The following is a 14,731-nucleotide window of genomic DNA, read 5'->3' as shown; positions in this document are numbered from 1 at the left end:
CTGCCGTGACTATCTCTGAATCTGAGTCAGAGGTGTCAGATAGTATAGGGGTAGGCGGGGGTCGCTTCCTTGACCCCCGTCCCTGACAGGCCGCCTCCACCCGAGCCACCATAGACTCCAAAATTGCTGTAAATGACTCTATACTCTGTGCACCGGCGGGTCCCGAGGCCCCCTCGAGGGAAACAGGTGGGGGAATATGTGTGGCAGGGTCCATAATAACTCCAGTTACTTCCTGGATAATAATTCAAAAGTAAAGAAAAAAACTTTTTTTTTTTTTTTTTTTTGACCCCAGCGCCACAAAAAGCCCCTTAGTGTTACCTGCTAGGGATCCCTATCGATCGAGAGAGAGAGAGATAGACCCCCAGGCTCACCACTTGATGCTCAGAGTTAAACTGCAACAGCTTACAGCGCTGTCTTGACAAACAGGAAGTCTTTTGGCTGGCTGCCCAGGAAGAAAGGAGGCGGCTCCGCCCCTCTGCACGCCTTCCGGCGCCTCCCCCAAGCTCCACGAGGTGTAGGATCACCTCAAACATGGCCGCCCCCATGCTGGAGACACGAGGCTACGCCAAAATGGCGGCTCGTGCGATCCAGCAAAAAAATGGCGGCGGCCTATACTGAATAGCGGTGTGCTGCAGGGCACACAACACTCTCTCTGCATGGGGATATGGCGTGGTTGGCGGTACCGGCCCTGGCGGACCGCATGGCCGTTCGGGAGGCCTGCTAATAGCTGGAGATCTGATTTGGAAGGCAGTCTACATGTCCGTGGCTTCTGACTGGTAGGTAGCTTATACTTAACCCATAAGATTCCCAGAATGCCACAGATTACATCTTTTAAACATGTATACAACAGATTGTTAGCTCCCAAACCAAGCCTCCTGGCTTTTGCACACATAAAATCACACTCAAAGTAGGAGGATTTGTGACATGTTATAGGATAGAAAGGACTCTTTCTTACCATACAGAGAGGGGCCCGCGTTCACCACAAAACCCGTCAGGGAAAAAGGGGGAACATACTACTCACCATACCGGAACCAGGCGGGCACCAACTCCTGACAGTACCCCTCTCCACCGGGGCGGGAGGGCTGTCGACCGATACGGACGCCGTGACTCATGGTCTTTGGCGTTTCAGCGAGACGTTTAACTCGCGGGTTCAGTCCTTTTAATGGGACTTTGTCGCGGCCGACCCAGCGTGGAGCTATGGCCTGCACGCGCTCGTAGGCTGAACTGGGGTGACCACCGGATCTCAACATCCAGCCCGTCGCCCAGTTCAGCTTTCTTGCTTGAAGATCTCACAGGAACACTGGAGAAAAAAAGCTGTCTAAAAATCCTTTAAGAAAAAAATTCTTGCCAGGACCTAAGATCCCAGCAAGGTATCTAGGTCCTTACTCCTAACTAGACAGAAAATAACTGATTTGCTGAGGCAGAGAGAGAGAGGATATACCCTCTGGGACTGCCCCTAGGGTGTGGCCAGAGCTTTTTAATTTCCTGTCTAGTCCTGCTCCTGTGGAGGCAACATAACCCGAAGGTGGTGTATCACCGAGGACTACGTCTGTCAATGAGCGCTAGAGAAATGGGTTTTACGCTAAGTAAAAAATCCCATTTTCTCTTTTGTCCCCCAAAGGACGTAGCTGCTGGTTTAAATCATAGACGGATGGGACGTCCAAAAGCAGTAACCACTGAGGGGTGGGGAAAGGACAGACTTAAAAGAATGCAATTCCCACAGCTAACATAGCCAACTATATAACATGGAGCCCAACAAGCAACAACTGGGGATCAATTGTAGCAAAACCATAAAGGAGAAGGAAAAGTAGACTGCTCATTAAATGGCGGCCTGCAAATCTTTTCGGCCAAAGGACGCATCCAAGGATGCTAACACATGCACTCTGTAAAACTTGGTGAACGTATGTACAGACGACCAAGCGGCCGCCTTGCAAACCCTGCACCGACACCTGATGGCAGAAAGCCCAAGAGGCACTCAACGCCCGTGTAGAGTGAGCCGTGACAGGGAAAGGAGGAACCTTGCCCTTAAGAGAATACGTCTTCACCACCATCTGTCTGATCCATCGAGAGATGGTCGCCACAGACGCAGCCTAACCCTTACGGGGTCCATCCGTTTTCACAGAGTCTGACTTATGACTCAGTCTCCAGATACACCCGTATCGCCTGAACCACATCCAAGCAATGCAAGACAATTTCCTTATGATGCAAAGGTTTTGGACAGAGTGACGGAAGCACTAGGTCTTTGTTCAGATGTCAGTCTGAAACCACCTTAGGAAGAAAACGACGGATTAGGCCGTAACACTACCTTATCCCTATGTATTACCAGATAAGGAGAGTGGCAAGATAGCGCCACTAGTTCAGAAACCCTGCGCGCAGAGGCGATAGCCATCAGAAAGGCAACTTTCTGCGACAGGCCGAGCAAGGAAATGTGTCTTATGTTCTTGAAAGGAGATTTCTGAAGAATCGAGAGAACTAAAATTAAGGTCCCAAGGAGGCAACTGAGACCTCTTGGGGGGAGCCAAATGGCGAACCCCCTGAAGAAACATATGAATCAAAGAGTGTGTAGCCAAAGGGCGTTGGAAGTACACAGCCAAGCCCAAGATCTGACACTTAAGAGTGCCCAACGCCAAACATTGGTCAACCCCTTTCTGTAGAAAGGTCAGGATCCTGCTGATAAAAGGATCTAGGATGCAGCTTCAGCGATTCACACCAAGCAATGTACGCTTTCCACATACGATGATAAATCTTCAGAGAAGTGGACTTCCTAGCCTTGAATAAGGTAGGGATCACAGTCCCTTCAAGATGTTTAAAACAGAGCTGGGACAAAAAGGTCCCAGCAGGGAGCCACTCCTAAGACCACGCAGCTAAAACTGAAATTAAGATGCAACGGTGGGTGAGGCCAGGGGGTGATAAACCAGAGACCCCCGCCCCCCCTGGGCATGTCAAAGCCTTTGGCTCTACCTGGTCACTCCTAGTGGGAGGGGCTTATTACCCATCCGTCAATTAAAGCAGCAGCTACGTCCGTCGGTGGGCAAAAAATCCAGTTTTCGCTTTCGTTCATTGACTCATACAGCGACATATCTTCATTAGTCAAATGGGACATCTCAAAGCAGTATCAGCATGAGGGGTGGGAAACAAACACCGCAAGAAACAATTCCCAACAGACATAGCCAATTAGGAACAACTTGCGCTCACCTAACAAAAAAGTACACCCTCAAGGAGGCCTAATCCTCTCGCGGCAAACCCTTGCAGCCAAAAGGAGGCATCTGCAGATGCCAACATCTCCACCTTATAAAAAAGTGCACGGACGACCAGGTGGCCGCCTTGCAAACTGCACCGACGCCTGATGACGAAAGTCCCAAGAGGCACTAAGCGCCCATATAAAATGCACCATACCAGGGAAGGAAGATCCTGACCCTTAATGGAATAGGCCTGCACCATCGTCTGCCTGTCCATCTGGAAATGGTCGCAGCAGACGCTGCCAGCTCCTAACAGAATCCATTCATCAGGACAAATAGGGAATCTGATTTTTGGGAAGACTCGATCGTCGCCAGATACACCTTGATTGCCCGAGCCACATACAAAGAGTGTAAGTCAACCTCTTTAGGGTGCTTAGGCTAGGATACAAGGAAGGTAACCCTTGCCTTTAATTGAAAAGCAGAGAACATTTGGAAAGAGCTGGCAGGGCCGGGGCACCACTTTATCTCCGTAAACCACCAAGTAAGGTGAATGACAAGACAAGCTGCCAGCTCCGACACCCTATGTGCCAAAGGAAAAAGCCACCAAGAAGACCACCTTCTGGAACATGTAAGCAGAGGAATCTCGTAAATATTTCCCAACAGCGGTTACTGAAGAACCAACAGCACCAAGATGAGATCCCACAAGGGCAATGGAAACGCATTGGGGAAGCCAAGTGGTGACCCCTCGAACAAAGGCGCGAACCACAGAAAAATGGAGCCAAAAGGACGATGAAAGAAACCGCCATGGCCGAACCTGGCACTCGTGGTACCTGAGGCCAGATGCTGCTCTACACCTCGTGGAGGAAGGCCAAACCCGAGTCACCGAAAAGAAGCAGGGGTGAACCCCAAGAGATTCACATCCGCAAAGTACGCTCTCAAATGCGATGGTAAAACTACCTAGAAGTAGATTTACTAGCTTACAGCAGCGTGAGAATAACCAATTCAGACCACCCTCTAGCCTTCAACACCTGGCTTCCGACAGCCAAGCCGTAAAAGCCAGAGTCCGCAAAGCAAGATGGAAGATTGGCCCTTGGGCTAACAGATTACTTCTAAAAGGACGACTAAGTCACAACGGCGGACCAACCATACCAGATCTGCGTACCAAAACTGGCTTGGCCAGTCTGGAGCCACCAGAATAGCCGTAATCCCTTCTGTCTCGAGTCTAGGCTTGGCCAGCAGCTTGGACGGCCAGCCGCAAGTAGGCCACAAGGCCGAGGCCCAAATATTGGGCCTGATCCAGACAAGAGTCTGCCAGCAGCTCTGTTCGTTTGATCAACAGCCCAGTCAGTCGCGAGTAGGCCGTAAAGCCACAGCCTCAATTTTCAGTCCGATCCAGCTGCATGAGGTGCACATCCGTCGGCAGTACCGTCCGCTCAGCTAAGTCCAGCCTCAGTCGGCTTGGTCACCCGGACAGCCGCGAGTAGGCCGCAAAGCCAGGGACTAAATTTTCGGCCCAATCTAGCCATGTGAGGAGCAGACACGCGGACGAAGAGAGATCCGCTCCCCCCAGCCTATAACCACCACAGGGAGCCCAAAGGACATCCCTGCCCCAGTCACTAACTCCCCGGGGAGCCAGGAACTTGTGCAAAGGCTTCCGTGTGCGATCCGGAAAGCCCGGTCAGCAACAACCACATTCACCCCCCCTCACTGGAGCAAGCGGCAAAAGCCAGCTCCTACCTCACCCAGGTAGAGGGGGGGGGGGGGTAAACGACACAGGGGTAGGTTGGGGGCCATAGAACCACTGACTGTTGGAGGGGCTGGGGGGACTAGAAGGGGACCTGGGGATCCGACCATCCCAGTGAAGGGCCCATGTCCACCCCGAGGGACCACAAAGGGAGACGGGGGACACTACTTACCACACCATGGAACCGGGTGGGCACCACTCTGGGTAAACCACCACCCCAACTTGGAATGGGGGGTGTTGCAGGCTAGAGGTACGCTGTGACTCAGGTGTTTCACTCACGGGCCAGTCCCCGTCCAGCGGGACTATGTCGCAGCCAGAGCTGAGGCGTGCACATGCTCGCTGGCCAGGCTGGGGAGACCTTAAGAATCTGAAATATCCAGTCTGTCACCCAGTCCGGCAGTTGATTGTAGTTCTCACAGGAACAGAAAATAAGAAAAAAAAAAATCAGTTTAAAAGGAAAAAATGCCAGGACCAAAGATCCCAGCAAGGAGCTAGGTCCTGACTAAGCAGAAAAAAAAAACTGAATCCTAGAGCAGGAAGGGGGGGGGGGGGGGGGGGGAGTATACCACCTGGGACTGCCCCATGGGTGTAGTTAAAAATGGATTTTTGTAAAATCTTACCGTAAAATCCTTTTCTCTTAGCTCATCGACAGACGTAGTCCTCGGTGATACACCACCTTCGGGTTATGTTACCTCCGCAGGAGCAGGACTAGACAGGAAATTAAAAGGCTCTGGCCACACCCTAGGGGCAGTCCCAGAGGGTATATCCTCTCTCTCTCTGCCTCAGCAAATCAGTTATGTGAAAAAGCAGTGCTTAGAGAATTTAACCCAACCCAACTCCAAAATAGAGGGGCGGGGACTACGTCTGTCGATGAGCTAAGAGAAAGGGATTTTACGGTAAGATTTTACAAAAATCCATTTTTCTCTAGCGCTCATCGACAGACGTAGTCCTCGGTGATACACCACCTTCGGGACGTCCCAGAGCAGTATCACAACTGAGGGGTGGGAAAATGAAATCAAATCCCAATCTAGAAGGCCCAACCGGTGCCAACTAGAAGTTTACAATGCTCATCCTTAATGATGAGACTCAACAAAAAAATTTTCAAACAGAAAAAAACCCTCGAGGTAGACCACCGGTCTCCTCAAATTGCGGCCTGCAAAACCTTGCGGCCAAATGAGGCATCCGCCGATGCCGTCACATCAATTTTATAGAATTTTGTAAAGGTATGTACCGACGACCAGGTGGCCGCCTTACATACCTGGACCACTGACGCCTGATGGCGAAAGGCCCAGGAAGTACTGAGCGCTCGAGTGGAGTGCGCCCTAACAGGGAACGGAGGACTCTGACCCTTAATAGAATAAGCCTGTACCACCGTCTGTCTAATCCATTTGGCAATGGTTGCGGCAGATGCAGGCAAACCCTTTCTGGGGCCATCCGTGATCACAAAAAGTGAATCCGTCTTACGGAATGATTCCGTAGCTTTCAGGTATACCCTGATTGCCCGAACCACATCTAAGGAATGCAACGCATGTTCCCGATGATGCTTGGGCTGAGGACACAAGGAAGGTAGTACAATATCTTCATTCAGATGAAAATCTGAAACCACCTTAGGAAGAAAAGATGGCTTAGGATGAAGTACTACCTTATCCCTATGAATCACTAGGTATGGGGACTGGCATGATAATGCAGCCAGTTCTGACACCCTGCGAGCAGAAGTAATAGCCACCAAGAAGGCCACCTTCTGGGATAAAGTAAGCAAGGGAATCTCCCTGATGTTTTCAAAAGGAGGTTTCTGTAGAACCGACAAAACCAAATTAAGATCCCAGGGCGGTAAGGGCGCGCGGACTGGAGGAGCCAGGTGCCGCACCCCCTGGATGAAATTCCGCACCAAGGATTTGGTAGCTAACGGCTTCTGAAAGAAGATTGCTAATGCTGAAACTTGACCCTTGATGGTGCTCAAGGCTAGCTTCTGCTCAACCCCTTGTTGCAAAAAGGCCAATATTCGAGACACCGAATTGGTACGTGGAGGAAATCCTAAAGATTCGCACCACGCAATATAAGTCTTCCATGTGTGATAATAGACTTTGCTGGAAGTCGCTTTCCTTGCTTTAATAAGGGTAGGAATGACAGAAGTAGACAAACCTCTGTCCTTCAGTACTTGGGTCTCAATGGCCAGGCCATTAAAACCAGCGACTGTAAAGCACGAAGGTAACTTGGTCCTAGAGACCACAGACACTCCCTGAGACGAAGTTCCCACGGAACGTCTGCGACTAGCATGTCCAAGTCGGCCAGGCCGGCTTGAGGAGGCCAGCCTAGAATCTCTAGGACCACTAGCGCTGATTGGATCTGAACCAGGCGTCCCTAGAGCTATCTGGCCCCGACCATCCGAGAAAGTCTGGTCGTTTTCTGTTTCCACACATTTATCAGATACCTGATAGTTATCAGGAAGGGTGATCTTTTCTGGTTGAACCTCAGGGACCGAAGTCACCCGACTAGAGGCTACTTGGCCTATCTGGTCAACCAGATCCGATTCCTGTGAGGTATCGGGACTAATCTTAGGAAAGGGTAAAGGAAAAGATCTATTCAGGGAACGGTAACTACCGCTTCCTGTGGTACTTAAATGTTGGAAGGGAAGAATCGCACCGGTAGTAGTGGTTGATGCTCGATCTGATGTCCTGAATACCGGTGAAAACGTCCCCCCACCCTGAAACCGGGTGGGGGCGCACCTTCAGGCTGTGTACTCCTTTGCTTCGGGTTTGGCTGGGTTGGTCCTCTGCTTGTCCGACCAGCCCTTCTTGAATCCTCCTGGAGGAGTCTTGCCTTTCCCGCTAGTACCAGCCGGGCGCCCTTTATGGGCGGTAAAGAAAGGTCCTCGCTTGTTGCGAGGTCCCTTAGTTTTTGCAGCCTGTGGCAAGAAAGTGCTCTTGCCCCCAGTGGCATCCTTAATGATTTCATCTAGGTTGGCCCCAAATAGACGATTCCCCTGAAAAGGGAGATTGGTCAAGGTCTTTTTGGAACCTAGGTCAGCTGACCAGCATTTTAACCACAGCACACGTCTGAGGATCACTGCTAACTTAGATGCATGCCCTAATAAGGGAGTTGTGTCCAAGGCTGCGTCACAGATAAACCGTAGCCCTTGTATGATCTGTTCCATCAAATCAGATGTCTCCTGGGGAATATCTTTTCCCCTAAGATCTTGGCGTACCATTTTCGCCCATTCCGTAAGTGTCTGGGAAACTAGACCAATAACAATTACTGGTCTAAATGCTGACCCTATCAGAGAAAAGATAGTGCGGGACTCTGCTTCTATCTTTCGATCCACCGGATCCTTAAAGGACGAAGTGTCCTCCACTGGAATAACCGTGGCTTTATTCAGCCTGGAAATAGGCGGATCCACGACTGGTGGTACCGTCCATTTCTTAATGATGGATTCCTCAAACGGATAGCGTCTAGCAATACGTTTGGAAATAGTAAAGGTACGTTTAGAATGCTCCCATTCTCCTTTAATCTGATTACCAAAACATTTAGGTACAGGAAAAGCCTTCGCCGTCTTGATGGGCTTATTAGTACCGAAAGGCCTCTCTGTTTCAGTTGCCTCTGCCGGTAAAGCCTCAAGTTTTAAGGTTTCTTGCACTGCCACAACTAGTGCGTCCACCAATGCTTCTTCCTGAATTATAGCAGGAGAAGAAGCGTCCTCCTCACTGTCTGAGGGGGCTTTACCTGGGATAACAGCCCTTGCAGAGGAACCTGCAACTGCCGTGACCATCTCTGAATCTGAGTCAGAGGTGTCAGATGGTATAGGGGTAGGCGGGGGTCGCTTCCTTGACCCCCGTCCCTGACAGGCCGCCTCCACCCGAGCCACCATAGACTCCAAGATTGCTGTAAATGATTCTATACTCTGTGCACCGGCGGGTCCCGAGGCCCCCTCGAGGGAAACAGGTGGGGGAATATGTGTGGCAGGGTCCATGATAACTCCAGTTACTTCCTGGATAATATAATTCAAAAGAAAAAAACTTTTTTTTTTTTTTTTTTCTTCTGACCCCCAGCGCCACAAAAAGCCCCTTAGTGTTACCTGCTAGGGATCCCTATCGATCGAGAGAGAGAGAGATAGACCCCCAGGCTCACCACTTGATGCTCAGAGTTAAACTGCAACAGCTTACAGCGCTGTCCTGACAAACAGGAAGTCTTTTGGCTGGCTGCCCAGGAAGAAGGGAGGCGGCTCCGCCCCTCTGCACGCCTTCCAGCGCCTCCCCCAAGCTCCACGAGGTGTAGGATCACCTCAAACATGGCCGCCCCCATGCTGGAGACACGAGGCTACGCCAAAATGGCGGCTCGTGCGATCCAGCAAAAAAAATGGTGGCGGCCTGTGCTGACTAGCGGTGTGCTGCAGGGCACACAACACTCTCTCTGCATGGGGATATGGCGTGGCTGGCGGTACCGGCCCTGGCGGACCGCATGGCCGTTCGGGAGGCCTGCTAATAGCTGGAGATCTGATTTGGAAGGCAGTCTACATGTCATGTCCGTGGCTTCTGACTGGTAGGTAGCTTATACTTAACCCATAAGATTCCCAGAATGCCACAGATTACATCTTTAAAACATGTATACAATAGATTGTTAGCTCCCAAACCAAGCCTCCTGGCTTTTTGCACACATAAAATCACACTCAAAGTAGGAGGATTTGTGACATGTTATAGGATAGAAAGAACTCTTTCTTACCATACAGAGAGGGGCCCGCGTTCACCACAAAACCCGTCAGGGAAAAAGGGGGAACATACTACTCACCATACCGGAACCAGGCGGGCACCAACTCCTGACAGTACCCCTCTCCACCGGGGCGGGAGGGCTGTCGACCGATACGGACGCCGTGACTCATGGTCTTTGGCGTTTCAGCGAGACGTTTAACTCGCGGGTTCAGTCCTTTTAATGGGACTTTGTCGCGGCCGACCCAGCGCGGAGCTATGGCCTGCACGCGCTCGTAGGCTGAACTGGGGTGACCACCGGATCTCAACATCCAGCCCGTCGCCCAGTTCAGCTTTCTTGCTTGAAGATCTCACAGGAACACTGGAGAAAAAAAAGCTGTCTAAAAATCCTTTTAGAAAAAAATTCTTGCCAGGACCTAAGATCCCAGCAAGGTATCTAGGTCCTTACTCCTAACTAGACAGAAAATAACTGATTTGCTGAGGCAGAGAGAGAGAGGATATACCCTCTGGGACTGCCCCTAGGGTGTGGCCAGAGCCTTTTAATTTCCTGTCTAGTCCTGCTCCTGCGGAGGTAACATAACCCGAAGGTGGTGTATCACCGAGGACTACGTCTGTCGATGAGCGCTAGAGAAAGTTCTGTTAACTTTGTTAACCCTTTTCCGCCTAGTGTCCTACTCCTAGGAAGCGCAGCATAACCCATTTGACTAATGGAGATATGTCGCTGTGTCCTTCAATTAACAAAAGAGAAAACATTTATTCTTGCCATAAAGTCTTTGTTGGAGATCATTGGTTGAGCAAAAATTGTAGTTTTCTTTCTAGCCCATTGATGGGACACAAGAAATCAGAAACTTTGAAAGTCAGGAACATCCAAAAGCAGTATAACTAAGGACTGGGTAGCAGCCACTGGTGCATCCAAGAGAAAACCTGTGGCCTATCTGCAACAACCGTGAAGGTCAATCCCCAAATCTGAACCAGAAAAGATGAAATTCTCAAAAGAAAAGAGGAACTGCTACTGACCTAGAGGTGGTAACAGAATCAACCTGCAAGAAGAACCCCCTACCAAACACACATAGCAGTGGGCAAACAAGCACCCCATACTGCCAAAGCAACATTGGGATACAGCAGGGAGAACAGACCTCGCCACAAGGACTATACCCAAAGAAAGCTCTGCACTTACATAAAGAAAATTGGACAGCTGCACTCAGTATTTGCCATAATACAACAAATCCAAAGTGAATAAAAAATGAGTTGCGCTGTCCCTTTAAAAATATATCAAGAGACAAATTCATGAGAACCCACAACAAATTTGCATCTAAATATGCAAAGTGTGTCTTACATTTTGTATATGATTTTGCACAATTATTTTAATACACCAGAAGCACAAAACTCCTTAGATATATCAAAGGCTTCATTCATACATATACTTTTGTAGTGCACAATACAATCGTGCTTTAAAATTATACAAAGTGCAATAAAAAAAAAAAGTCCACATATGCAAATAAGCGGAGATAACACTCCACAAGCGAAGTGCCCAATTCTTGTTCTACCACCTGACTGCACACCAGCTCCTTCCAGGATTCAAATGGCTTCCAAAAAATGAGATCCTGTGGTTTGATAGAAAAAAAGGCTATGCATTAAGGATTTCCCCCTTTCCCGCCGCGTTCTGCCACACCGCCTAGGTCTCCCGCCCCACCGAGAGGCCTGAGCGACCAGCCAGCACGTAAGCCGGCTGGCCGAAGACCTGAACAAAGCTAGAATCGTCCTTGATCAGGTCTTCAATGTATTAAGTTGGAAGCAATGTCATAACATCACTTCCGGTTACTGGAGCCTTAAAGGCGCCATATTTGAAAAAAAAAAAAAAGACAGTATTCAAAAACAGCCAAACTTGGCGTTTTGAATGCTTTTTAAGTGCAGAGGAGGGTTTTGGGGTCTTACAGATCCCAGATCCCTCCATAAAGAGTACCTGCCACTGCCAATTACTGTCACAAGGGATGTTTACATTCCTTGTGACCGCAATAAAAAAGTGATTCAAAAACAATAAAAAATTAAAAGGACAGTGTAAAAATAAAAACTTTAAATTTGCAGAATATCGGCACCTAATATCGGCAATCGGCCTGAAGGGTGGCTGGAAAATCGGTATCGGCCCTGAAACAATATCGGTCGATCCCTAGTGGAAACAGATAGAAAAGGAGGAAAATTACCAGAGAGGTCAGGGGCATGGATGGAAGTGGAGGAGAATGTTTACACGGAGAAGCAGAATGTGTGTGGGAAAAAAATAAAGGAAGGCAACAGAGGAGCGACGGCATGGATGGAAACGGAGGCCAATGATCCAGAGAGGAGAGAAGGGTGGGAATCAATGAAAATGGAGAAGAAATGATCCAGAGAGGGCAGGATAGCAGACAATGGAAATGGAGAAAAATGATCAATATCAGATGCATATAATCGAGTGCATACTATTTGATGTAGTGCCTTCTTTTGAAACCCACCAGTGCATTAAGCTGTCCAGTAGGGATGGGCTCAGGTGTGTCAGATCGTAGTCCTAACCTACCTGAGCAATCCCACCAGGAAGCCCTCCTGCACTCCGCCAATCATAGGCAGTGAGGCATTTCCCGGGCCAGCAGCTGCACATCACCGCCAAACATAGGCAGCATGTGTATGTGCAGCTGCAGCCCAGGAAATGCCTCACTGCCTATGATTGGCGGAGTGCAGGAGGGCTTCCTGGTGGGATTGCTCAGGTGGGTTGGGACAACGCTCTGAATGCACCTGAGCCCATTCCCTACCGTCCAGTATGAAAAAATAGCCCTATATATCTTAACCACTTCCCGTCTGCCCTATAGCAGTTTTACTGCTACATGGCAGCAGCTGTGCACCAGAACACGTATATACACTCAATTCGACACTTCCCAGTAGGGCGCGCGCATGCGCACCCCCGGCAGCTCGCTTCCGCTGTCATTACACTCAAGGGAAGCCAATCAGCTGGTGCTGGGTACTTTATGTCAGCCGGCATCCGCCAATTACCGGGCAGAGAGAGAACTACAATCCGCCAATTTAAACAAGGCAGATCGTTGTCCTGACAGAGGGGAAGGGATTGAGTTAAACAAATTCCATCTCTTTCCCTAGTAAAAGCACCTCACACAGCATAGTAACAACACTGGCAAGGCACACAGTTAACCCTTTGATTGCCCCTGATGTTAACCCCTTCAAAGGCCAGTGTAAATCTTCCAGGGTCAAGTGGTTAAAGTATTTTTAATAAATGAAAGATCCGCTATAGACAGTCAACAGGTGGAAAAAGAACGATAGAAAGAAAGAGAAGGTGCAGTGTCATAATTCACTACCTCACCTTTCTTTTGCATAAATACAAACAGGTCATCGAGGAATTCTTTCCTCTTTGGGTCACTGTCGAGTTCATAAAGCTGCAATATAAAAAAATAAATATATTAGATAAAATGTGATACACAACCAAAACTAACATGCAAACAATATCTGTAAATTGACACCTTAACAGCCCAAATTTATAAATACATTCCAGGTGCATGAAAACAATAAGGGGTGCAAAGTCTTAGGCCCCTTTCACACATGCGGACAGTTTGTCTGCTTTTCATCCATCTGTTTTTCATACATCTGTTGATGGATGAAAAATGGACATCAATGCATCTCTATGGATGTAGGGATGTAAACAGATGATCATCTAAATATATCAGTTTGCATCCGTAAACATCAGTTTTTTGAACGGATCACAGCCCTATTTTTATTCCGTTAAAAAAACGTAACAGACGAAAAAACAATGTAAACAGACAAACTGTTCGTTTTCACATTAGTAGTGAATGCAAAAAAAAAGGATGTAAGAACTAATAAGAAACTGAAGAGCAGCTGATGAGAAAGAAACTTAAGAAAAACTGATGTAAACTTCATCCATTTTATTCTTTAAAAAAAAAACAAAAACAAAAACGTGACTGAACTGATGAAATGAATGGTCTGCATATGTGAAAGAGGCCTTGCGGTTTATTTTCTTTAGAATCCAGCCACAGCCCGAGTAGAAAAGTTGGTCTCCTACCAGCATGCAGTAAAGCACCCGTGCTCCCTGAGTGGAAGTTAGTCTCCCTGCAGAGGACCAATGCAGAGTCAGACCTAAAGCTCTGGAAATCAGAAAGGTGTTGACTGAAGAGCTCTACCTCTGACTCAAGCCCCTCACATGGGATTTAGTAGCTTTTTGCATTGGCGCTAATGTGCGTTTAGCCGTGTTGGCAGCTTTTCTCTGCCTCTTCTATTTTCCAATCCCAAATACAGAGCACAAGTAGCATGACATGTCAAAATTAATGGTTCCCTTTGAGAGCCGTCCTAACTGATTTGATTTTCAGCCCATTCATTTGAATGGATGTCGCATCCAAGTCGTAATGATCTTGTGGCATGCGATTTGTGCTCCGAGGCTCTTGAAGGGGAATCCCACGCCGAAAAGTTTTTTTTTTGTTTTTTTTTTACACCAGCATGGGCGGCGCATGCCCTGCCCGCCGCCAGATCCATACCAGGCCCCTTGAGTCTGGTATGGATCTTGAAAGGGCACCCCACGCCAAAGAACAGGGGGGGGGGGGAAACAGATGGTATGGATGTTACGTTGAAAGCCCATGCCAAAAATAAATAAATGCGTCGGGCCCCCCAAAAAAATCCACACCAGACCCTTATCCGAGCATGCAGCAAGGGCCTTATCCCAACAACCCTGGGCGGTGGTTGTGGGGGTCTGCGGGCAGAGAGATCACCGGACATGTTGGAGCCATGACGGGGGATATTCTTCATTTTTATAAAGGACTTGTCAAAAACCATCTCCTGTTTTTATTTATATTAGACTGCTTTTTTTTTGAGTGAATTGGTAGGGGTATGGGGACAGGGTGCGCAAGGATCTGGGGACCCCCCCTTTTGTCAAAAGGGGCTTCTAGATTCCAATAAGCCCACTTCAGACCCCAACAACCGCCACCCAGGGTTGTCAGGAAGAGGCCCTTTTCCCTCCAACATGGGGACAAGATGCTGTGGGGTGGGGAGCGCAAAGAACTCCTCCCCCCCTCCCCCCACAGAACACACTGTATTCAGCGTTTAGCCACGCCAGACGTTTATAC

At 48.8% G+C, this 14,731-nt stretch overlaps 1 protein-coding gene across 1 annotated transcript in view; it reads right to left on the bottom strand.

Moving 5' to 3' along the window:
* ARID3B (AT-rich interaction domain 3B) overlaps positions 1 to 14,731 on the bottom strand; it is a 165,887-nt gene that overhangs the window by 69,448 nt on the left and 81,708 nt on the right. The window contains exon 4 of the mRNA XM_082252835.1: positions 12,964 to 13,036. Coding sequence (XP_082108961.1) covers positions 12,964 to 13,036 — 73 coding nt within the window. The remainder of the gene's footprint in view (positions 1 to 12,963; positions 13,037 to 14,731) is intronic.

The sequence above is a fragment of the Pelophylax lessonae genome (assembly GCF_965119305.1).
Source record: "Pelophylax lessonae genome assembly, chromosome: 4".
NCBI classification, from domain to species: Eukaryota; Metazoa; Chordata; class Amphibia; order Anura; family Ranidae; genus Pelophylax; species Pelophylax lessonae.
Note: the sequence above shows the minus strand (reverse complement) of the source record. Positions and strands in the feature narration are given on the sequence as shown.